We start from the raw sequence: 26288 nt of genomic DNA on the forward strand, positions 1-26288 counted from the left end.
GTTCTGGGTGGGACATGACAATAATGGGCCTCTTTGGCAGTGTGTCTGCCACTGTTAGAGAAATCATGGGCCAAGTGGGTCTCTGTTGATATTGAGCTCTGCCACCTTGGGGGAGGGGAGAGGTCATGTGGGTAAAGTGAAATTGTTCTTCTTGCCCTATTCAATGCATTAATATGGGTTCATCATTTATAACAAATATGTCCCTCTGTTATATACGTAGATAGGCAGACATGAGCAGAGCAACGATGATGGTCCAGGGACAGAAACTCACCAGGGCAAAAAGCCCTGGATGCCTAGCAAAGGGCAAAACTGGGAAAATAAGGATCCTACCCCCAGAGTAACCTCTCCTCCCTTAGCATATTGTGGGTCATTTGGTTTGGACCCCCTGACTTTACATATAGCTAGTGATGCGGCTTAGAGACCCCTGACCTTTTCCTCCCTAAGGATAATATCTAGACCGCAGTTGTGTTTCAGCTCCAAGCCCAGAAAAGCAGCAAAACTAGACAAGGGATGCCATGGCTGCCTCAGGAGCAGATACATTGACTAATGACCGCCTGCCTTGGCACTGACCAATTAGTGGAGACTACAACCTTGGAAGAGCACACCTGGAAAGCTGATGAATATTCCGCTTATTTATTGAGACAATCCCCTGAGACCTCCCTTAAGAATTTCACCGGCAAGAAAGAGATAAATACGCTCAGGACAAAGGACCCAGCTCATGCTCCCCACTAGGGAGCACAGCAGCACCATCTCTTTCCCCCTTCTTCCCTCTGAGGGGATCCCACAAGGCTTGCAACCAAGTGAGCAATGGGCAGTGACAACTTGTCTCAGGCTTACCCCCTGAACCTGTCTCCAATACCCCCTTCTCTCTCTGACTTCTCAGTGAGCCAAAGCAGCCCAGCCTAGGCTCTCCTGTTGTTTTCCCTATGTTCTTCCTTGTTTCACTGACCTAAGTATATTTTTGCTGCAGCCAATACATTCTTTCTTACTTTGCTACACTTTGTCTCTTGATTGAAATCTTTCCTTCAACAAGACAAGAACCAAGGTCATCATGTCCTTGGTAACATCTCTAGTGAGAGAGATTGATAATGGTGCAAGCTTTGCATGTGTGGAGCAGGGGTTATATGGGAAATCTCTGTACTTTCCCCTCATATTTTCTGTGATATTTAGACTGCTGTAATAAATTGTCTTAATAGCAAAAGAAATTAGAATGACATTAAGATTGTAATTTATACATATTTGTAAAAGAATGCATGTTCTCAAGAAACAAGTTAATACTTTCCCATTATATATATTTCCCTTTACCAAGAATTTTGACCACTGGTTTTTATTTGAATGTTCTCAATAAAGTATTGAGTTTTGTCATCTGATCCATCACTTGGAAAATTTGTACAAGGTAGCAAGTACACGTTGAAAACATGAGAAAAAGTATACAGAAAACCTGTTCTGGGGGAGAGGATATGTGTGAATGTTATATAAGTTGGGCCTCTAGGACCTTGGAAAGCTAGAACAAATTTGACTTAGTTTGCGTAGGGTAGTGATGTTAGCTTTAGAAAATGGGGCTTGAATTGAAGAAAGGATTTGCTGTGATGATAGTTCTATGTTTCTTGGCAAAAGCAGATATACAGAAAGCGAACCCTGGAAGCTATCAGCTAAAGAGTAAGCACTGAAGAGTTCAGAGGTATATAATTGGAGAAGTTATTTCTTTTTACAGTTGTTTGCAGTGTGGTATGTGAAATAAATTTTCTGTGTGTCCTTAAATTTTCTTCTTTTAAAATCTACAAACTTTGTTCTAAATGTTTATGGTGTCTATTTTTTGTTTTATAAATGGTTGCTGATATCTGGCATATGGAGAAACCAAAGGCTGCATATGTGAGCATAGCCATATGGATTGAAAGTAATTTTTATATTAATTCCTTATCTCTACTTTCTTTTTTACAATTATGGTAGTCTGATTATCTTTGTGTTTATCACACCTTTCAGAAGCATTATCCACTCATTTAGGCACAATAAATTCAATCACCTAAGTTTCTATGCTGTGCTTAAGTAGTTAACTAGAAGAATGTCCTCATTGATCTTAGCAACTTAGATGGAAAATCAAAGCCTGAAGAGAGAGAAAACTTGAGTATCATTGACATGTAATCCTTTCTTATGTTTCTTTTTCCTTCTAGATAAAACCAATTGCTACACTTTGTAGGGAATCAACTGATGAAGAATGTGATTTTGTTGAATTTTGTAATGGAGTTGACTCACACTGTGTGCCTAACACTTTTAAACGCAATGGATCACCTTGTAATGCAAATGAATCCTTCTGTTATGAAGGGCATTGTCAGACTTTTGATGCACAGTGTAAAAATTTAATTGGAGGAGGTAATGACCATATTTTCTTCTTAGTTCCTAAATTCTGCAAGCTCTGTTATTCAATTCTATAGAACAAAAATGTAGATGTTATTTGTTAATAAGTGAAGTCTTGTCTAGGGTATATTACTGTCAAGGGAAATAAGACTTCCTTGATTCTGTAAAACAAACACCCCCCACCCTCTGTGAATTTATATGGAATTCTTATTTGTACATGGAAGAACCCTCAAGTAGAAATGCAGCTTCTCAGAACGGTATATAGAATTTGAGGTGGTGGGGTTTAGTTTAGACTTAAGTAAAACAAGGTTTTGTCTAGAACAAAGCAGGGCTATTACTGATTGTGTCTCTTTCAAGACTTGGTCTTTTCAAAGGGGCTTGCTGAAAAGCGAGGGCTTCAGCTTGTCTAGTCCAGTTTGATAGTTTCCTATAAATGTGTGAATTATTAGCTTCATTGAAATACTATACATTTTCCTGCACATATGCAGGTTAGATTCTTTGAGAGAGAGACATCTTTTATTCTTAATCCTTCCTTAGGCCTTCCTTCACCACGTGAGAAGAGAAAATCCTAAGTATTGTCTAGATCAATACGAATGCCAGGCATTTAAGAGGAGATGAAATAGAGGTTTTGGTAATTATTATACTTTTGTCCTGCTTCTCTATAGAATCGTAATTTGCCACCTGTCAAGACAGTGGCTACATTAGAACAGTATTTAAAACATAAATGAGAAAAAATCAAATTACCATTAAAATCAGGAGAAACATAAATGTGTACTCCACATTCAATATATCCCCACATAAAACTAGGAAAATAAACCTGAGTGCTCGCCAGATATTTTTAGTGTTAGATGATAGCGGGGTGTCAGCTAGGTGTTCCCCAGGTAATTTATCTTATTTACTGTTTGTTTAGTATTAGCAGTGATTTCAAAGCCCTCTGTGAGAAACTGTATGTGAATAAGTACAATAATCATCTCCTAAAATAGTACAACTTTCTTTTTGGAGGAATTTCTTATTTTCTAATTAATGTCTGGCCAGTCCAAGTGATCACTTGTATTAATGCATCTAGGACAAGATAAGTCTGGGACTGGCTGCCAGTCAACACTTGTACTCATTTTTGGAAAACAATTCCTTTTTTGTGGCTTCCTGTAGAGCTTGGAGGCGAAAGGCTGCTGTTGAAAATTTATCCTCAGTCATCAGTGTTTCAATCCAAATTATAATTCTTTGACTAGGTCATCTATGGAGGCCTGTCATAGACATCTGTTACTAGAATTGTCTTGAGGAGGGTTTCATGTAATTATGAAGTGGGCATTAGCTTTCCAACAGAAAAATCATATATGGTTTATAGGCAGCAACCAATAAAAAGCTTATTCTACAGACCTAATACAAATCATCATGTTCCACCAAATTATTGGTTTCTGGACAAAATTTGCTTATGGCATAACATTTAAAGACAGCTTCTGCATGAAGCGATGATATTTAAAGTAGAGACATATATGGTAAAGGACGTTGAATTTAAGCATTACGTCTTTTTAAAAATTAGATCAGTAAAAATACCTCAAGTGGAAATGTACCACCCTTTTCTAAGCTCCTTGCCAAATTTAGTATTTTTAAAAGTCCAGCTGTTACAGCATGCCCTTCAGTGTTATTTCTGCACATAAAGAAACTCCCTATTTTAGATATATAAGTGATGTTAAAGTGTTGGTGGTGTTTAGTTTGTGGTGATGTTTGTTTTCCAGGAGGTAGAAAATTTCATTAGTTGTAAAGTCACACACATTAGTAGTGGGATCTGTCACCAAAATGAGTTGTATGGCTCCTAAAAGCATGTGAGTACTAGCTCAACAACCTCTGAATTATTGACATTTTAGGCAGAGACATTTCTTTGTTGTCAAAGGTGGGGGTGAGGGGGTTTGTCCTGTGCATTGTAGAATACTTAGCAGCATTCTTGGCCTTTGCCTACTGAATGCAATGCCTGCAGATAGTTTTGTTTTTTATAACTGGGGTGAGACTGATACTGGTCTCTATAGGGTAGAAATCAGGGATGCTACTAAACATTCTACAATGCAAAGAACATTCCTTACAACAAAAATTATCTGGCCGGAAATGTAAGGGCTTACTAATGCCGTCTCATTAATTGCTTTCTGGCTGCTTTGTACTTCCATTGGGAGAAAATACTTGCGTATCATATATCTGATTAGAAATTCATATTCAGAATATATAGAAAACTCCTAAAACTCAACAACAAAAACCAAATAGCTCAAAAAGTGAGCAAAGACTTAAATAGACATTTTCCCAAAGAAAATATACAAATGGCCAATAAGCACATGAAAAGAAGTTCAACATTATTAATAATTAAGGAAATGAAAATCAAAACTACAGTAAAATATTACCTCACATGCATTATGGCAGCTACTATAAAAACAACAACAAAACAAACAGAAAACAACAATGTTGGTGAGGATATTAGGATATGGGAACCCTTGTGCCCTGTTGGTGGCAATATGAAATGATACATTCACTGTTGAAAATACTATGGAGGTCCTTTAGAAAATTTAAAATAAAATTAGCATATGACCCAGCAATTCCACTTCTGGGTTTATATCCAAAAGAACTGAAAAGTAATGTCTGTAAGACATATTTGTACTCCTATGTTTATAGCAGCATTATTCACAATAGCTAAAACTTGGAAGCAACCCAAGGGTGCACTGACAGATAAATGGATAAAGCAAAAGGATATATAGATATATATATAATCTCAGCCTTAAGAGGTGGAAATTTTGCAATATGCTACAACATGGATGAACCTTGAGGACATTACACTTAGTGAAGTAAGCTAGTCACAAGAAGACAAATACTGTATGATTCCACTGATAGGAGGTTACTTAGCATAGTCAAAATCATAGATACAGAATGTAGGATGGTGGTTGCAAGTGGCTTGGAGGAGGGAGGAATGGAAAGTTGTTAAATAGGTATAGAGTTTCAGTTTTACAAGATGAAAAAAGTTATGGAGATGGATAGTAGTGATGGCCACACAATAATATGAATGTATTTAATACCACCGAGTTGTACACTTAAAATGGTAACTTTGTACTGTGTATTTTAATACAGTAAGAAATTTGGAAAAACAGATGAAAAACCCAATTCACTTGATATTTGGAATCTCTCTTCAAGATTTTTAAAAACAATCCACCTAAAAATTTTTGAAAGCTTCATTGCATTATTATTCCAGCTAGTAGTGTTTTACTCTTTTAACATCATGTTTTGTGTGTTTACACCTAAATCTTTAATTCCTCAAAGCTGGGAAATGATTTTTTCCCACCTTTTGTTCTTCCTTGAACATATAAAACAGACCAAATCCATAATAAATATATGTGGACTGTGATTTTGAAAGTTGAGGAGGGGACAAAAAGGAGGGATATCTTAGGCCCTACGATGCCGATGTCACTCACTTGAGCATTTTGTATAAGGGAGGTCTACTGGTTAGCTTTTGATTTTGTCTTGCCTTAAGTTTTTTTAAAATTTATCTTTATTGTTGAGAGTATTACAGATGTCCCCTTCCCCCCCACCCATTGACCCCCTCCACTTCACTCCTGTCCCCTCCCCTGGCCTTCACCCCATTATTAACTGTGTCCATGGGTTATGCATATATGCATATAACTTCTTTGGTTAATCTCTTCCCACCCTCCACTCCCCTTCTCTCTTTCCTCTGAAATATGATCATCTGTTGCCTGTGTAAATGTCTCTGGATCTATTTAGTTGGTCAGATTCTTTTGTTCACTAGCTTCTTAAAGAAGATCCTTCAACTTTCCCTGTAGTGCTGGTCTGGTGGTGATGAACTCCTTTAGCTTTTCCTTGTCTGTGAAGCTCTTTATCTGACCTTCAGTTCTAAATGATAGCTTTGCTGGGTAGAGCAATCTTGGTCGTAGTTCCTTGTCTTTCATCACTTTGAATATTTCTTGCCACTCCCTCTGGCCTGCAAAGTTTCTGTTGAGAAATCAGCTGACAGTTGTATGGGTGCTCCCTTGTAGCTAACTAATTGCTTTTCTCTTGCTGCTTTTAAGATTCTCTCTTTGTCTTTAACCTTTGGCATTTGAATGATGATGTGTCTTGCTGTGGGCCTCTTTGGGTTCCTCTTGTTTGGGACCCTCTGTGCTTCCTGGACTTGTAAGTTGATTTCTTTCCCCAGGTAGGGGAAGTTTTCTGTCTTTATTTTTTCAAATAGGTTTTCAATTTCTTGGTCTGTTTCTTCGCCTTCTGGCACCCCAATAACACGAATGTTGGGCCTCTTGAAGTTGTCCCAGAGGCTCCTTACCTATTTTCATATTTCTGGATTCTTTGTTCATTTTGCTCTTCTGGTTGGGTGTTTTTTGTTTCCTCATGATCCAAGCTGCAGAATTGATTCTCAGCATCCTCTACTCTACTGTTGATTCCATGTAAATTATTCTTCATTTCAGTTCCTGTAGCCTTCATTTCAAATTGGTACTTTATTATGTTATCGATTTTCTCAGTTATTTCCCTAATAGTCTGCTTAAACATCCTTATAAACAAAATTCTGAACTCTGTATCTGTTAGCTTGCTTGGATCTATTTCATTTAATTCCTCTTCTAAAGATTTCTTCTGTTCTTTCCTTTGTGACATGTCTCTTTGCCTCCACGTTTTGGCTGCTTCCAGGTGTTTGTTTACATCTATTAGGTAGAGCTGCTATGTCTCCTGAAATTTGTAGGTGGCTTTGTGTAGTAGATGTTCTGTAGGGTCCAGAGGCTCAGCCTCCCCAGTCACTTGAGCTGGGCCTTCTAGGTGCTCCCCTGTGTGGGCTGTGTGCACTGTCCCGTTGTAGTTGAGCCTTGGTTGCTGTTGACATCACTGGGAAGAATTGACCCCCAGGCCAATCAGCTGTGAGGACCAGCTGCAACTACAGCCAAAGAGCTGCTGTGCTGGAGACACCCCTATGGAGCAGGATTTACTTCAGTGGAGCTTTGGTGTTCACCACGTGCATCCCTTGAGTGTCACTTGTGGAGGTGGTAGGGTTGAAATCCAGCGTGGTCGAGTCTGACCACCAGGTGCCCCCTCACTCTTCCGGGAAACCCCCACCACCAAGATTCCCTCCGGGGTTTAAACCGTGTCTCCGGGATTCAGCCCCAGCCCGCCCTCCTCTCTGCCCCTTCCTGCTGGTCTCGGTGCTTCTTCAGTTCCCTGGTTGCGGGGCTTCCCTTCAGCTGGATTTCAGGAGGCTCTGAGTGATGGTGGTTCTGTATTTTAGTTGTGATTTTGATGTGGTTGCGGGAGGTGACGGGTGCGGCTGTTTCCTGTGCCGCCATCTTGTTTCTCTTCCCTTAATTTTTGAAAGGTAGTTTTGCCCAGTAAAATATTCTTTGTTGACAGATTTTTTTCCTTTCAGCTTGGAATTATCCCACCATCTTCTGGCCTGGAGGTTTCTGCTGAAAAATTCATTCATAGTGTTATAGGGGGTCTCTTGTATGTGGCGACTCCCTTTTTTTCTACTTTTGAAATTCTCTTTTTGTCTTTGAATTTTCACAGATTATGATGTGTCTTCCCATGGATTTCTTTGGGTTCAACTTATGTGAATTTCTTTGGTCTTAGTGGATCTGGATGTCCATTTCTTCCCTCCAATTTGGGCACTTTTTAGCCATTATTTCTTTGAATATGCTTTCTGATCTTTTCCTCTCTATTTTTCTTCTGGGACTACAGTAATGCATATTAGTCCTTTTGGTTGTGTCCCATAAGTTTATTAAGCTTTACTCCTTTGCATTCTTTTATCTTCCTTGCTCTTACTAACTAATTTCTAATGACTTCTCTGAGAGTCCACTGATTTTTTTTTTCTGGTGGGTCTAGTCTGATGTTGAACCCCTTTAGTCCATTTTTCAATATAATTAATATATTGTAAGCTCTGTGACTTCTGTTTGGTACTAGGAGCTTTGGAAAAATGGATCAGCTCTTTTCCTTCCAATGCAAAAAGTGAGATCTGGGATTATTCATGCACTCACTTATGTGGTGATCTGGAGGGGTATTATTGTGTCTACTAGCCTAAGCTGTCACCTTTGTTGTCTCCTGGGTAGCTAGACTGTCCAGACCCATCAAAGCTCCAAGAACTGGCAAGATAGATTCCAGTTCTTTGGAAATGTGTGGGTCCTGGGCATGGACACAAATCCCTTCCTTCTCCTGGGTGAAACTGGGAGGTAGATGGTCTCTTCCTGCTTGAAAGGCACTGTGACAAGGGTGAGTCTCTATTGAGAAGTTGCCCTGAATCTCCCTACTGGCTTTAGTGAGTCTGGTTTTGTATTCTCTCGGAGTAAAGGAGACTGTTATTTAGTTTAGGATTCACCACAGAGGGAATTTATCCATGAATTATTGTTGAATCAATGCATTTGTGAGAGGGGAGAGTCCAAGACTTCGTTCACTGTAATGTTGCTGGTGTCTTTCTCCCTCTGCAATAGCTCCCCTCCCCCCCCCGCCACCCAACATTATTGAGATCTAATTGACATATAATACTGTTTAAATTTAACGTTTACAACATGTTGATTTGATACATTTACACATTGCTAAATGATTGCCACCGCAGGATTAGCTAACAGTTCCATCCTGTCATGTAATTACCATTTCTTTTTTGTGGTGAGAACTTTGATTTGCTCTCTTAGCAACTTTCAAGTGTATAATACAATTTTATTAGCTATAACCACTATGCTATACATTATATCCCCAGAACTTGTAAAGACAATAACTGGAAGTTTTTACCCTTTGGCCATATCTCCCTATTTCCACTACCTAGTGCCTCTGATAATTACCATACTACTCTCTGTTTCTCTGAGTTTGGTGGTGGTGCTTTTTCAGATTCCACATATAAGTGATGTTATATAATATTTGTCTTTCTCTGTCTGACTTATTTTACTTACCATTCTGCCTTCGAGATTCATCCAGGTTGTGTCCAATGGCAGGCATTCCTTCTTTTCATGGCTGAATAATATTCACATACACACATACACACATACACACACATACACACACATTTCCTTTTACATTTATCTGTTGATGGACACTTATGTTGTTTACATATTTTTAAGGCTGCAATGAATGTGGGAGTACAGATATTTCTTTGAGATCCTGACTTCAGTTCCTTTGAATATAGAGCCGTATGTGGGATGGCTGGATTTATTTACTCGTATTTTTAACTTTTTGTTGAACCTCTATACTGTTTTCCATAGTAGCTGCCCCAATTTACATTCACACCAACAATGCTACTTAGCCTCACAGCTTCAGCCTGGACATCCAAGCATGCATTGGCTGTAACCTGTTTCTATTTTACTCTGGAAGATGTATTTACCAGACCTTTTGCCCCCCAGCCAGGGCCTGTTTTATTGTATTTTGATATTCCTAAACTCCATTAGACACTGCAGTTATAGGTGGTGCTTGGAGTGTCTTTACCTGGACACATTTCATGGAATTAGCTTACTTTTTCCTCTCCCTGTCTCATATATTCAATCACAGGTGATTAAAATGATACTTTCATTTGATTGTACTCTACACTTTAACTGCTGATAACTCCTAAACAGTCAAACTTAGGAGTAGCTGCTTGTAATATTCTTGAGCACTGAGATCAACGTCACCAAGTGCAGGAGACTGGGTTTCCTCACCCATAAACAGAAACATACATGCCTGTCTACCTTCATCACAGTCCTTCCCTGGTAATAAAATGTGATGGGAAAGCACTGTGAGTTACAAAATACAAGGGATTAACAAGTAAGGTGAACAAATATATAAAAGTACACAAATAAATGTCTTCTTTCTAGAGATAATTGCAGCCACGTAGGAAACAAAACAAAAAAAAGAAACAACTTCCCAAACAAACACTGCCCCCCCCCGCCCTAGTTACTGACCTTTACTTGGCCCTACCAAGTGAAAAATGTATCTTCTTGATCCCACTACTTTCTCAGAATCTCTTCCAAGAACATTCTCACCCATAGCAGGTCATTCCAGTTCCTGATGTGACCAGCTGTTGGCGTTGTCCATTAAGGAACTTGCACCCTCAGGGTTCCGGGAACCCCAGTGACTTCACTGTTGCTATAAGGGTGTCAAGAGTCTGCCCTAAAATGTCCCAAACTTCTGGTCACTGTCTTTCATTGTTCATTTGGGTTTCATGGTGAAATCAGTTTGAAGCTGGCCAAATGGGAAAGTTGATACCATATATGCATAAATCTCTCAGGGCCCAGGAGAATTAGATGACAGAACTACAGCAGACTTAATTTTGGGAGACATAGAAAATTGTGGCCAGGAGTAAGTCAGCCAGGGCAGTGGGCCTTGGGTGTCAAGAAAACAATGCTGAAATACCTATCATCCTGAGCCTCAAAAGTTGAGCTGAAAAAGGCCACTGTGGAGGATGCTGGGTGGTTCAGAGTGGTGGGTTACTGACGTGGCTTCCCAAGCCAATTAAGGGAACTGGGTGGATTGGAAGGGTTTTTCAAATGGCACAGGTTTTATAGAACAAACAATGACCTATCCCTATCTAAAATTTAGTGTTTTTGTTCATCATAGATTTTCCTTGCAATGAAGTTTGATTTTTTTTTTTAATGCATTACAATATTATTGAATTATTGAGTTTTTACCCCCTTAAATATTCCACCATCCCAGTCTTGGCCCTGTATAGAGTTTGGACCCAGCTGAGTGTGGCTCAGCAGTTGAGCATCGACCTAGGATTCAGATTATGGTTCGATTCCCGGTCAGGGCACATGCCCGGGTTGTGGGCTCAATTCCCAGTCGGAGGTGTGCAGGAGGCAGCCGATCAATGACTCTCTCATCATTGATGTTTCTATCTCTCTCTCCCTCTCCCTTCCTCCCTCTGAAACCAGTAAAGATATTTAAAAAAAAAAAAAAAAGAATTTTGGAGAATTGCCCAATTTAAAGTAGATTTAATCAGAGCATTATTTTGATTAGAGCAAAGCAAACAGAAACTAATTTCTTACTGGGTGAGTTAAGAGTAGGTCTTGCATTGGCTGGTGTTTCTCAGTGGTTAGAGTGTCAGCCCATGCACGGAAGGGTCACCAGTTTGATTCCCAGTCTAGGGCATGTACCTGAGTTGCAGGATCGAGCCCTGCCCTGGTGAGGGTTCATGTGGGAAGCAACCAATCAATGTATCTCTCTCACATCGATGTTTCTCTCTTTCTCCCTCTCCCTCCCTCCCTTCCACTCTCTCTAAAAGGTCACTGGAAAAAATAACTTCTGATATGGGTTAACAAAGAAAAAATTTTTTAAAAAGTAGGTTTTTTCAAAAGAGAAAAGGCTGATTATGGTGGATTCTGCTATTTTGACTGTTTAGTAGCATCCTATGTATGTATGGATTATGTCTTTCAGGAGAGAGAGTAAAATTTATAATGTTCTCCACCTATGAAAGAACGTGAAATTGCCGAAGAGAGCTCCCTGTTCAGTTAATAGTGGTTTCAGTAAAAGATCTGTTCCTATTATAGGTGGGTTAGCATGATCAGCCCAACCCACCTCTAAATCACCAGGTCTGAGTGATGAGGCAGCTGTTACATACATTTGAATTGTTCACAGTTTTTAAATTAGACATAACCACATATATAAGAGGGCTGAAGGAGATAACACTGACATCCTTCCTAATTTGAAAATTCAACAATTCTCACTTAGTGATTGTTAGGATGGTTGGGAGCAGAGATGAGGCATCTCGTGTGGAATAAGAGATCTTTGGGCTTCTTACCAGTATTTTACTATAGATACTATTTCTCCTGTTCTGTTTGAAATAAGAGCAAACTCTGTTTTCACATTGGGTACGGAATGAAGGGAGGAGAGTAAACAATTTAGCAGAAATAGAGAGTGTTGCTTATTCTTTTAACAATATAGAGCCATTTGAATAATGTTGCTGTTTATCTCTGTTTCATAAAGAAGAAAGCCCAGCAAACTTAAAATGAGGGGAATCTCCTTTTAATTATATATCTACCCCCAGCCACTATTTAATGCTAGGTAAATTATAAACCTCCCTAGGTAATCACATTATAATTTCCTCATAATGTTTATTATTTCCTTAATGATAATTGGAATTATGTATTATAATTTACTTATTTTTTTCTTTTAGATTCTACAGGTGCTTCATTTTCTTGTTATGATGAAATAAATACACATGGAGATAGATATGGACAATGTGGCAACAACAGGGGTTGTTCAGCTCCGTATGTATTTACACAATTCTAATTTTTTTAAAATGTAGGTTATATGTTGCTAAGATCCTAGAATATATTATTATGTACACACTAAAGTGGTATTTTATACCAGGTTTTCTTTCTTTCATGATCTGAGAACAGCATTATTACCCATTGCCTACAAATAAAATGCGCCTATAACGTTACAACAATGACCATAAAAATTGCCTCTATTTATTATTGTGATGAGCTAGATATTGTCTTATGTAGTTTACATACATTATATATATTATAAGTAAATTTAATTCATCAAACGATTATAGTAAGAGTTATCCTATTTTACTAATGAAAAAAATTGAAGACCAGCAACCATTTGCTTAAATATCAGAAGCTAATATAGGAGAGATCAGGGCCAACAGATTGCAAAAATCATTAATTTTTTCCCTTGCCACATTGCCTCACAAAACAAAAAGAGCCACATTATACATAAGTCAGTGTGCTCAGGAAACTTACTGAGAAAATTCTTGAAACCTGGATTTAAGTTAGTAAAATACCTTTTTAACTTAGCTATATCAGCAATCTATGTTAATAATAAGAGAATTTTTTTTCTGCTGTATGCTTCTAGTGATCTTCTGTGTGGAAAATTAGTTTGTTCCTGGCCACATAAAAAATTAGTATCACGTACAAATTTATCTGTGATTTATGCACATATACACGACGAAATATGTGTATCTACATATCGAGAAACGGACAAAGATCAACCGGGGGAGAGGGATGACACGTTTGTAGAAGATGGCACAGCCTGTGGTCCTGAAATGGTAATTAGAACTACAAAATTACAAGTGTTTTCAACATCTCTTATGATAATACAATACCAACCAATGCATTTTAAAACAATCTGATAGAGGTATCGTTTACATATCAGCTATGGTAAGTGTGCAGTTTATTGCTTTTGATTAATTTATAGAGTTGCACAACCATCAGCACATCAAATTTTAGAACATACCCCTTTCCTCTTGCCCACTTGCCCATCTTTACCCCTAAGCAACACATCCAGTGCCCTCTATTAACATCTAGCACGAGTGTGATAATTTGTCATAATCAATAAACCAATGTTGATACATTATTATTAACTAAATTTAATAGTTCATTCAGATTTCCTTAGCTTTCACTTAATGTCCTTTTCTAGGATTCAACCCAGGGTACCACTTTGCATTTATTAGTTGTGTATACTTAGGCTCCTCTGGACAGTGACAGTTTCTTAGAATTTCCTTTTCCCCTTCTCCTTCGTGGGAAGACTACAGAGGTAAAGTACCGGTTCATTGTATCATATCAAGTGTACATACTTATTGATGTTAACTTTGATCATCTGAGTATGGTAATGTTTTCCAGATTTCTCACTGTAAATTATTTTTCATTTTCCCTTTCTATATTGAAAGAGGTTACTATGCATAGCCCACACTTAAGGAGTAGTAAGTTATATTCCACCTTCTTGTGAGCTCAGGATGTACTTAAATCATTTTGAATTCTGCACAGTTTTGTCTATTCTCTATTTATTCAATCATATATTTTTGACAGTATGGACTCAGTGGATATTTATGTTACAGCTTGGGTTATTATCCAGTATGACTTAATTTCATTGTTCATATTGTTCTAGCTTTGGCCATTTCAGTTGGCTCCTGTGTCGCTTTGACATACTCTTAATCATTGTGGGATTTTTGTTTTCTTTTTGAGTGCTTCCTTACTTTCTGGAATCACAAGCTGTTTTAGGTTCATTTTGTATGTTTCCTGCCCTGATTCCCAGAATTTGCCATTCTCCCAGGAGCCCTGGTTCATTTTAATGAGAAAGGGTAGTTAGAAACCAAGATCTAGGTACTAATTGTGATTTTTGCTACCGGAGTTTCACTGGTCTAGCCCCATCAGCAGACAGATCTAGGAAATATATATCTATATAATATCCATGTATATATTCATGTAAATGTATATATGCATATATGTATGTATATATAGTCATATATATATCTATATATCTACATTAAAAACTATGAGATAAAAATTATGTTCTCAAATTGAACGCATAATATAAGATTCATTCTAGCCTCCTACCTTTTCATATATTTAACTGTTACCTCTAACACTGACACACTTTGTTCCTTTATTCACATCTATATTGTGCCATCCTAGAATGCATCTAGAATACCCATTAAGTTGTTTTAGAATGGCTAAACTCATTCTACTGTGATAAAATACTAATTAGGATTCAATATTTGTTTTTAGTTATTTTGTCTTTAACCTGAATGTATAAACATATTTTATTCAAGAGTTACTTGGGTTAATTTATTCCCCCCCCCCCAGTGTGGTTTAGATCATTCATTTGAAAAACAATAGGCCATGGGATTTCCCCCCATCCTTGTTCATGTTATTTTAGTTTAGTTTTTCAGATGTGAAATGTAAAAAAAGTTTAAGGTTTAAAACAGTGTCTTCAGTAAATAGTTTTGGGAATCTTGGACAGATATATGCAAAAAAATGAAAATAGACCTTACACCACACAAGAATAAACTCAAAATGGATTTTAGACTTCAGAATTAGACTCTAAACTATAAAAAAATCCTGGAAGAAAACATAGGCAGTAACATCTCAGACATTTCTTGTAGCAATATTTTTTTTCTGATATGTTTCCTTGGGTAAGGTAAATCAAACAAACAAACAAATAAATAAATGGTACTGCATCAAATTAAAAAGGTTTGCACAACAAAGGACATTGCCAAAAAAATGAGAAGACAACCCCCTGAACAGGAAAACGTATTAGCCAATGATACATCTGATAAGGATTAATATCCAAAATTATAAAGAACTTCTAAAACTCATCATCAAAAAATCAAACCATTTAAAGAATGGGCAAAGTACCTGAATAGACCCTTCTCTGAGGAGGAAATGCATATGGCCAATAGGCATATGAAAGATGCTCACCCTGGCCAATGTGGCTCAGTTGGTTGGGTGTCATCCCATGTGCCAATAGTCACTGGTTGGTCAGGGCACATGCCCGGGGCTGTGGGCTCAATCCCCAGTTAGTGGTGTGTGGGAGGCAGCTGTACAATTTTTCTCCCTCATCGATGTTTCTCTCTCTCTCTCCCCCATCTTCTTTCTCTAAAATCAGTGAAAACATATTTTAAAACATTTTTTCAAATACGTTTTCAATTTCTTGCTCTCCTCCTTCTGGCACCCACCATGGTGCAAATATTGGAATTGTTGTCCCAGAGGCTTTCTGCACTATCCTCTTTTTTTAAATTTGGATTCTTTTTTCTTTTTGCCCTTCTGATTGGGTGTTTTTTGCTTCGTTGTGTTTCAAATTGCTGATTTGATTCTCAGCGTCATCTACTCTACTGTTGATTCCTTGTAAATTATTCTTCATTTCAGTTAGTGTATCCTTCATTCCTGACTGATTCTTTTTTATGGTTTCTACCTGTTTTTCCTGCTATTGAAGTTCTCACTAAGTTTCTTGAGCATCCCTATAACCATTGTTTTGAACTCTGTATCTGATAGTTTGCTTGCTTCCATTTCATTTAGTTCTTCTTTTGGAGACTTCTCCTGTTCTTTCATTTGGTAAGTTTTTCTTTGTTTCCACATTTTGGCTGCTTCCCTATGCTTGTTTTTATGTATTAGGTAGAGCTGTTATGTTTTCTAGACTTGGTAGAGTGGCCTTGTATAGTAGGTGTCCTGAAGGGCCAGTGGTGCAGCTTCCCCAGTCACCCAAGCTAGGCACTCCAGGTACACCCCTGTGTGGACTGTGAGCACTATACTATTGTAGTTGAGCCTTGATTGCTGTTGGCATGTCACTGGGTGGGGTTGACCTCCCAGGCTGGTGGGCTGTGAAGACCAGCTGTGACTACAGAAGATGAGCTGCTGTGAGGAGGTGATCGTACAGAGCAGAACTTGTTTAGGTGGGGCTTTGGTGCTCATGGAGTCTGCTTGTGGAGGTGCTAGGGTTATAATCGGCATGGTCTGAAGCTATTTACTGGGTGCACTGGGTCAGCCACTGTCTGTGCTCTGCCTGAGGATACCTGGCATGAACTACAGAGTGATCTGCAGGTGGCTGCTACTTGTGCTGGGCCTAGAGGTGCCCAGGAGAGGCCAAGATGTGAACCAAGGCTGGCTGCTGCTAGTGCCGAGCCTGGAGCCACTCAGGAAGAGGTACAGGGTACAGAGAGGCCAGATACTACTTGTTTGAGAGATTTTAGGAAATTCTGAAGCATGAGCTGTGACAGGCCATATGTATGGGAAAGCCACTGGAAACAGCTTAGGGGGACTAGCAAGTTGGGTGGGGCGGGGTCTCAGGGAATCACCAGGGTAGGGTGAACAGAGTGAGACAGGTTGATGGAGACTCAGATATGGCACCTACCTGCCTGCTCTTTGGTGGGGAGAGGGAAGGCTGTCTCAGAAAAGGAGCAATGGCCTCTACTACCAATTTTGTCTGGCAATAAGCTTCCCTCCACCCTCGCTCTTGCCCTGATGCCAGACAGTGCAGTCCCTGCCTGTATGTCTTTGGTTCCTTTTAAGCTGCTGTCCCAGGGCTAGAGTTCCGAGGGAGTGAGTCTGAGTAAGATCATGTTTGGCCCCTTTAAGGGAAACTGCCTGGGACTCCAGCAGCCCCTCCATCTCATTCAGCCACACTCACCACTGGTTTTGACAGCCAGAAGCTATGGGGACCTCTCCTCTTGGCACTGGAACCCTGGGCTGGGAGGCCTGGTGTGGGGCTGGGACCCCTTGCTCTTCAGGGGTGACCTCCACAGGTGAGAAATCTCTCCCGATTTTTATTTGCCACACATGGGTGTGAGACCAGCCCAATCCCGGTCTCTGCCCCTCCTTCCAGTCTTGATGTGGCTACTTCGTTAAATCCCTAGTTGTAGGACTTCCATTCAGCTAGATTTCAGGTGGTTCGGAATGATGGTTGTTATGTAGTTTAGTTGTAATTTTGATGTGGTTGTGAGAGTATCCTTATACCAATATTTTTAAGACCTCAATCTCCCACCACTTAGTACTTACTCAACCCTGACTGTTCACAATAATTGCCTGAACCCTGCCCCCAGGGATGTTGATATAATGGTCTCAGGTGGAGCCCAGGCATAAGCATTTAAAAAATGCTTCTCAGTGAATTCTTGAATTCCAGGAACTAATCAAGTAATTTTTCTGAAATATATCTTTCTAAGAGGACTTTTGGTGCTAGATGGTAAGAAAATAAAACTTCCAGCTTCTTACTTATGATTACATCTTTATAGTCTGAAGGTACATAGTTTATTTCACATTTATTTCAATGTACTCACAATTACTCTATTTTATTATTTTTATGCCAATCCTCAGTAATATGAATTCTGGAATTTTCTTCAGTTTTTCATCCGTATTATCAATGCACACAATCTGATTGACTGACATCATTTTTCATTTCCTTTTGATTTGTTTTAGTATTGTTTCAATTTTTCATGTAAAGAGATTAAATACCTGATCAATGATACTCTCTGCAACAATACTAGAGATTGTCAGAACAATGGAGTAAGTAATTAATTTCAATTTTCATTTTAAATAACATGTTTTGAAAATTCAATAAACAGTTTGGCAGTTTACAAATCACTTGAATGATTTCTTAAATCATTTTTATACTACTTGGTGTCATTTAACAGTCTATAATTTATAGCTTTAGCATTATTTTTCTAAGAAACCTGGCCAAACTATTTATTAGAGAAGATAAAGTAGAAACATTTAAGATGATTCTGGATGTAGAAAATGTTTGGTAAATATGTGAGGTGGATATGCTATAAGCAGCAGGTGTTACCATATAACCAAAATCATTTTATTTTTATAGAGAGAAGGCAGATACTGGTATATTTACTAGTAATTGCCAATATTTGGGTTTTGCTGTGTGGAGAGTTAAAAAAATAAAAAAAAATTGATTTGGTAAAAGAAACTAGATGCAATTTTTAAGGTATAGACAATTTCAAGAGAAAATTTGTGAAAATTTATTGAATTTGTCTATTTAATATAAATTTTCTAGAAGGGATAACTTCTCTGGAATAAATTATCTGTTAAATAAGTATAGAATGTTCATGGGTCTCGATTGTAAAACAGCCTTGTACATAAAAAATTGTTCTATTTTCTGATTATTCTAGTTTTGCAACAATTTTAACCATTGCCATTGTAAAGCTGGGTTTACTCCTCCTAGTTGCAGTCCAAAGCCAAAAGCATTTGGAAGTGTGGATGATGGGCACATATCTGAAACAGGTTAGTGTCTTTAGCTAAGAAATATATATGCATATGCCTTGGACATGGACAGTTGTGTGGTAAAGGCCAAGTGGGTGGAGGTGAGCAAAGGGGGTGGGTGGAGGTGAGCAAAGGGGGAGGGGGGGCACCTGCAATTCTGTCAACATAAAAAATTTTAAATAAAATGTAGAAAGATAATATGCAAGAGAATAAATTAAAGTATCGATTACAAGCTATATTACCAGAGAACTAAAGCCAAAAAACAGTTTTATTTTAATTGTAAGGTTAAAAACATCTTGGACTGTGTAAGTTTGTACTCCTTTTCCTATATCAACATTAACATTGTTTACTGACATAAAGTATACCCAATATTAGGCACTTTTAAAAGTAGAAATTCCAGTGCATTAGTTTCACTAGTTAATTTAGGTTGATCACTTTGGATTGTTTTATATATTTCTGGTCTAAAAGAGTGTTAGTACTCATTGCTATGTTAATTCCACTAGAATCTTTCAGGCTGTGTTTTATTCCTTTTTCCTGAATTATAAGGGTTCCAGTTTAATCTTTTGGCATTCCCTGCTCCCTTTCCCTGGGTTTCCTGAGCACTGTTTTGAAATCAAGGAGGCCTGGATGAGACTGAGTACAACTCGGGGATACTCCCTGTTTCAGAATGTATGGGAGCCCACCTAAAATAATCTGGGTGCAGAAGAGGGCTTGTCCACCCTTACTCCCTTTCCTCTGGAGGTAAATAAATAATGAATCTCCTGGGCAGTCTAATCTGTAGCTTAGATACTAGGGGGTAGTCATACCTAGGGTGACCCACTTTATAGAGAACTAACACAAAGCTGTATCAGACTGTGTATCATACCAAAATAAAAGCATGATAATTTAACATGTAACATATAATTGTACACATATGTTATTTTATCATAAATATGTGAAAAATAGATACTTATTTGAAATTACATATTTTCATAATTTTACCTTCACAGTAATCTAGGTTTTCTAAAATGCGCCTCAGAATTCCTCCAGCCTCTACCATTTCTCAGTTCCAAAGTTATTTTCACACTTTTAGGCAGTTGTTACAGCAGCACCCTAATTTTCAGTACCAAAATCTGTATCAGTCATGATTCTCCATAAAAAGTGGATGGATAGGATGTGTGTGTGTGTGTGTGTGTGTGTGTGTGTGTGTGTGTGTGTGTGTATGGAGAGAGAAAAAGAGAGGGAGAGAGAGAGCAATTGATTGATTGACTCTAAAGAATCGGCTCATGTTTATGGAGGCTGAAAAGTCCGAAGATGTGCAGGGTAAGCTGACACACCTTTAGCCTTAGGAGAGCTGATGGTATAGTTCCAGTCGAAAGGCTGGTAGGCTTGAAACCCAGGAAAAGCCAATGTCTAAGTTCAGTTTCCTCTGTCAGGGAGAACCCTTTCTTATTCTCAAGAAGGTCAGTGTTTTTGTTTTATTAAGACCTATAGATGATTGGATGAGGCCTACTCATATTAGAGAAGGCAATCTTCTTTACTCAGTCTACTGATGTAAATGTTAATGTCATATCAAACACCCTCATAGAAACCCCCAGAATAATAATTAATTAAATATCTGGGCACATGGCCCAATCAAGATGACACATAAAATTAACTACCACCCACATCAAGAGTATTTTTTGGCAGGGTGTACTTCTCTGTATACATAGATTATTTTTATAAACTTGAAATGTATTGATTTATGACCGAATAGTTAATTGGAGAAACTAGATAATCATGTAAGCTGTGTTTTTAACAGTACAGAAACTGAGATAGCTTCCATTATGAGCAATATTGTTTTTACTTTACTTAAAACTTTCATCTTTTTTTTTTCTGGAGTCAGCTTGAATGTCTGGGGGGGAAAAAAACAACTAAGGGACATCTTTGAGAGATGCAGCTGATGGATTCAGGCTCCTCCGGGAGAAAATCTTTTTTTTACGTACCTGATGTTTGACTATAATGTTTGTTGTGGGTAAGATCTGTGTTTTGGGGAGTGTTATTTGACAATTAAACCCTTTAGTAATAAAGGCTAAAACAGTTTGGGGTAATAAAAGGGAGGAGGGGAAAAGCCATGAATAGTTAAATGCCTGGATGATTCCCGAAAGCATCTTTGGAATGAAGTAGAAGAGCTTTGAGGCAGATTACTGGGGACTAGTTTTGACCAGTGGAAAATGGAGACCCAGAGTAATTAATTAAATGAAGAACACCAACGTGAAAGGAGAGTTAATAGAAAATATTCTTTCTTGGCTGTTATTAGTAGTGCTTGTTAAAACTAGATAGTAGTATAGGGGGAAAAAGTAAGACCAATTTTACTGGTTCCTGGAAATCCTACTCATGCTTCTGAGCCCACCTGGGAATATATTACATTCTTTTCAAATAACTCATGCAGTGTCATTGATTACCCAAAAGATTATACAAGGGGTTGAGAAATCAATCTGCAGCATATAGCCAGAGAGGCTGATCTCTTCATCTCATTCAGTGGCTTTCTGATTACAAATATAATATCCTTATCCTAATAATACTGGGAACCCCAATCACATGCACGAAGCAGACAGACAAAGTGTTGAACTTTCTACCTTGACCTCACTTGAAAAACATTATGGGAAAAAGGCAGAAACTCCGGGGCAGGAATAATAGGAGTATATTGAGACTCCATGGTCATAGATAAGTGTGGTTGGAGAGTGGCTTCTCTGCCTGTCACCTCCTCTTTTGTTCCAATTGGCAAAGAAGAGATAGAACAGTATTCTGTATCTCATACAAGGAGGCAGGCCAAGAAACTATGGAGAAAGTGAACTGAACTTGATAAATCCAGTGAACTGAACAGTATAAATCCAGAAAGGTGGCTAATATATACAATGAAGTGGAACCTGAGGAGCCACATTCTCAGTTGAGAATGAATAAGAACTGATGAGAACAGTGTAGATATTAGCACTAGTTAGTCAATAATGGGTTAACATCAGGCTTGGTCATGCATTCGATAAAATAATCCTACGGAGATTGTATTTTCTACTGCTACATATTTGACTAAACAACTTAGTTAAATAGCTAAGTTATTTAGTGACTACTAATTTTTAATTTTTAGAAAATAATTGGAGTAATATAAGAGAAGTTAAATGCCACATTACCCAGGTTTAATTCTTACATTTAGGTATAATCCCAATAATCTCTGTAGTATGCACATTTGAATTTCGGAGAAGCTGTATCAGAACAGAATTGAAAAAGTGTTTGCAAGTATTAAGCATGTGCTTCATGAAAGGACGTTACCTTCAGCCAAAAATATCACCATATGGTAGAAGGTGGAAAATGCAAAATCATTAGTAAAGCACTAGTAACATCTCATTTTGTACATTTGACTTTTTTGGATTTTATTATATATGTATAAAATGTTTAATGTTTGGGAATAGTGTTGGTAATGATACTCTTTTCACCTTTTCATTTGGTTAACAAAATCTCTGACATAATTTGAAATGGGCATTTTCTGTTTTAGGTAAAAGTTTCTCCATCCAAAGATCTCCGAAACGCCAAATTCAACTGATTTTCTACATTTCTTTACCTTTGCTTATCATTATTGCTGCTGTTTTAATAAAGCAGGATAAAATAAGAGAGCTATGCTACAGAGATGAAACTGGAAGTGAGAGGTATATATATAAAACTCTTATTAGAAAAGCCAAGAAAAAAGTATTCAAATTTCATCAGGAGTAATCTAAGACTATAGGTAAAGCAATGTGGGGGAGGCCCAGGGATATATTTCAAACAGGTTTGGTATCGTCCATGTTTTTTCTAATTTTACTCATTTTACCTCGAGAATCACTTTAAAAGGACATATGGGTGCCTTGAATATTGTGCTTTATTCAATCTCCTAGGTCCACTGACCTGTCGAAATAGTTTTATTGTCGATGGGCTTCATGAGACTAGGTGATGCTGCATTTCAAGGGAACTTTGAAAACACAAATGTTTTAGATACGAAGTCTCAGACCAGTGGTAAACAACATTATTAGAGCACCTCTTTCAACTAGAGATATCTATGAACCTGCATGTAAAAGCTATGATGTCTTTATGCTCTTAAAATTATTCTCCATAACAATAAAATGGGAGATAATAATAGCTTTCCAATGTAGCATAAAATTTTGGATACACCAGGTTAATAAGTGAAATCACCATATTACCTGTAATCAGTTATACAAATATTTATGAGCCCAGCAGGCTACCGCCGGACAACTCTGCTAGCTGCGTTACCCAAATATTTAAATGTCATTATTGAGACCTTTATTAATAATTTACTGTATTTTCCCACAGAAGTATTTACCTCTACTTTTGCCTTTCAAAAATTGATAGGAGGAGTGTACATGAAGAATGTGTTATGAGAGGAAGAAAAAAATATGTACAAACATATAGAAAATTTAACCAAAATTTTTGACTACTACTTAGGGGTTATTTGGCTTAATTTGACCTGAGGTGTTAGGGATAACATAGAATCAGGGGACCTGTCTGTGCAAATGTGGCTTATAACATAAACACTTGAATAAATGTAAGATGAGGATAAGAGTTCATCAACAAACCACATTGGTAGTGGCATTTGTTGTAATGTTGAGACAGCATCTGTTTTGTTTGTATTATTTTATGTTGTTAGAAGAAGAAATTTCATTTAATGAATCACTCTTTCTTTGAAAACCTTTATTCAAATAGTCAATTAAGATTTTAAAATTTCCCCACTTTAAAATAAGTTTTATTAATTTTACAGGTCTGTGTCAGAAGAAGGCAGCAATAACAGCACGTTATCCCCAAGTGTAAGGTGAGTGTAGAACAGTGTGATTAATCATTTTGCATTGTATGCCCAAAACATACATAAAAACATACAATAAAATTTTTAAAAATTTAAAATGTTTTGCTTCCCAAAGGACTTCCTTATAAAAGGGAAAAGGGAAGTCATAAAGTGGGAAAATACTTTTACAATACATATTTCCAATGAAGGACTCATATTCAGAATATGTAGAGAATTCGTACAAATCATTAGCAAAAGTTGGGAGAACCCAGTAGTCAAAATATTTGAAGAGACACTTCACAGGAGACAATATCAAAGGGTCTTAAAACACAAAAACATGCTCAACACCATTAATCATCAGAAAAGACCAATTAAAATAAATATGAGGGTCCCCTACATTTTTATGAGTGGATCTAATTAAAAGGACTGACATCAAGGGTTGATGAGACAACCAGGACTCTCACACATTGTAGGTGGGAGTATACACTGGTACAGTATACTTTTATTTCATTTATTTTATTTTATTTCAATTTTATTTTTTTGATACGCATTATTTTATTTAGCAACATGTTCCAAAGTTTCGTAACTATTTCAGTTTTTACTTATAGGCATATAGACTCTTTTTTGTTGTTGTTGTTTTTTAAGGTCTCCTCACATTATTTATTTATTCTTTTCCCATGCCCTCCCCACACCAATGTCCGCATCCATGGGCTATGCCCGTAAACATACAAGTTCCCTGATTAATCTCTCCCCGCCCACACACCCCTCCCAGCCTTCCCGCTGAGATCCCTCAGTTTGTTCCAAGCTTCTATGTCTCTGGATCCACTTTGTTTATTATATTCCACATATAAGTGAGATCATTTGGTACTTGTCTTTCACTGAGTGGCTTATTTCACTGAGCATAATGCTCTCTAGTTCCCTCCAGGCTGTGTCAAAGGCTAAAAGGTTTTCCTCTTTACAGCTGCTTAGTATTCCATGGTGTATGTGTCCCACAGCTTTTTATCCACTCAGCTACTGTTGGGCACTTGGGCTGTTTCCAGATCTTAGCTATTGTAAATTGTGCTGCTATGAACAGAGGGGTGCATCAGTTCTTTGCGATTGGTGTTTGGGGTTCCTTAGGATATATTCCTAGAAGTGGGATCACTGGGTCAAAATGGCAGGTCAATATTTAATCTTTTGAGGAAACTCCATACTGCTTTCCATAGTGGCTGCACCAGTCTAGATTCCCACCAGCAGTGTACCAGGGTGCCCTTTTCTCCGCACCCTCGCCAGCACTTGTAGTTCATTGACTTGTTGATGGCAGCCATTCTGACAGGTGTGAAGTGATTCCTCATTGTGGTTTTAATTTGCATCTCTGATGATTAGAGATGTTGAGCATTTTTTCATATATCTCTTAGCCATTTGTAGGCTCTCTTTAGGACATTCGAAGTGTCTATTTAGCATTTTTCATATGTCTCTTAGCCATTACAAATATCTATTTAGATCCTTTGCCCATTTTTTAAATGGATTGTTTGTCTTCCTTTTTATATATTTTGGATATTAACCCTTTCTCAGATGTGTCATTGGCAAATATGTTCTCCCGTAGAGTGGGATCCCTTTTCGTTTTGTTGATGGTTTCTTTTGCTGTGCAGAAGCTTTTTATTTTGATGCAGTCCCATTTGTTTATTTTCTCCTTAGTTTCTCGTGCCCTAGGAGAGGTATCAGCAAACATATTGCTATGAGAGATGTCTGAGATTTTACTGCCTATATTTTCCTCTAGGATTTTTATGGTTTCATGCTTTACATTTAAGTCTTTGTATCCAGTTTGAATTTATTTTTGTGTATGGTGTAAGTTGGTGGTCTAGTTTCATTTTTTTGCATGTATCTGTCCAATTTTTCCAACACCATCTATTGAAAAGACTGTCTTAACTCCATTGAGTGTTCTTGCCTCCTTTTTCAAATATTAATTGACCATAGCGGCATGGGTCAGTTTCTGGGTTATTGTTCTGTTCCACTGATCTATATGTCTGTTCTTATGCTAGTACCAGGCTGTTTTGATTACAGGGGCTTTGTAGTATAACTTGACATCTGGTATTGTGATCCCTCCAACTTTGTTCTTCTTTCTCAGGATTGCCATGGCTATTTGGGGTGTTTTTTGGTTCCATATAAATTTTCGAAGTGTTTTTTCTAGATCTGTGAAATATGCTGTTGGTATTTTAATAGGGATTGCATTGAATTTATAGATTGCTTTGGGTAATATGGACATTTTAATGATGTTAATTCTTCCAATCCATGAACATGGTATATTTTTCCATTTGTTTCTATCTTCCTCTATTTCTTTTTTCAGTGTCCTGTAGTTTTCTGAGTAAAGGTCTTTTACATCTTCATTTAGTATATTCCTAAATATCTTATTTTTTGAGTTGCATTGGTAAATGGGATTGTTTTTTTAGTTTCTGTTTCTGAGAGTTCATTATTGGTGTATAAAAATGCCATCGATTTCTGGGTATTAATTTTGTATCCTGCTACCTTGCTGAATTCATTTATTAAATCTAGTAGTTTTTTGGTGGAGTCTTTAGGATTCTGTATGTACAATATCATGTCATCTGCAAATAATGACAATCTTGTTTCCTCTTTTCCAACTTGGATGCCTTTTATGTTTTCTTCTTATCTGATCGCTGTGGCTAGGACTTCCAGTACTATGTTGAATAAGAGTGGTGAATGTGGACACCCCTATCTATCTTGTTCCTGTTCTTAGG

General features: G+C 37.7%; 1 protein-coding gene across 1 annotated transcript in view; it reads left to right on the plus strand.

Moving 5' to 3' along the window:
• The window catches only part of LOC308553632 (disintegrin and metalloproteinase domain-containing protein 5-like), a 77623-nt gene that overhangs the window by 45098 nt on the left and 6237 nt on the right, over positions 1-26288 (plus strand). The window contains exons 17-24 of the mRNA XM_081129655.1: positions 2172-2370; positions 12455-12548; positions 13144-13336; positions 16086-16121; positions 17979-18065; positions 18680-18791; positions 22279-22429; positions 23533-23583. Of these exons, the coding sequence (XP_080985781.1) occupies positions 2172-2370; positions 12455-12548; positions 13144-13336; positions 16086-16121; positions 17979-18065; positions 18680-18791; positions 22279-22429; positions 23533-23583 (923 nt within the window). The remainder of the gene's footprint in view (positions 1-2171; positions 2371-12454; positions 12549-13143; positions 13337-16085; positions 16122-17978; positions 18066-18679; positions 18792-22278; positions 22430-23532; positions 23584-26288) is intronic.

This window comes from Miniopterus schreibersii, assembly GCF_964146895.1.
Source record: "Miniopterus schreibersii genome assembly, chromosome: 2".
Taxonomy (NCBI): domain Eukaryota; kingdom Metazoa; phylum Chordata; class Mammalia; order Chiroptera; family Miniopteridae; genus Miniopterus; species Miniopterus schreibersii.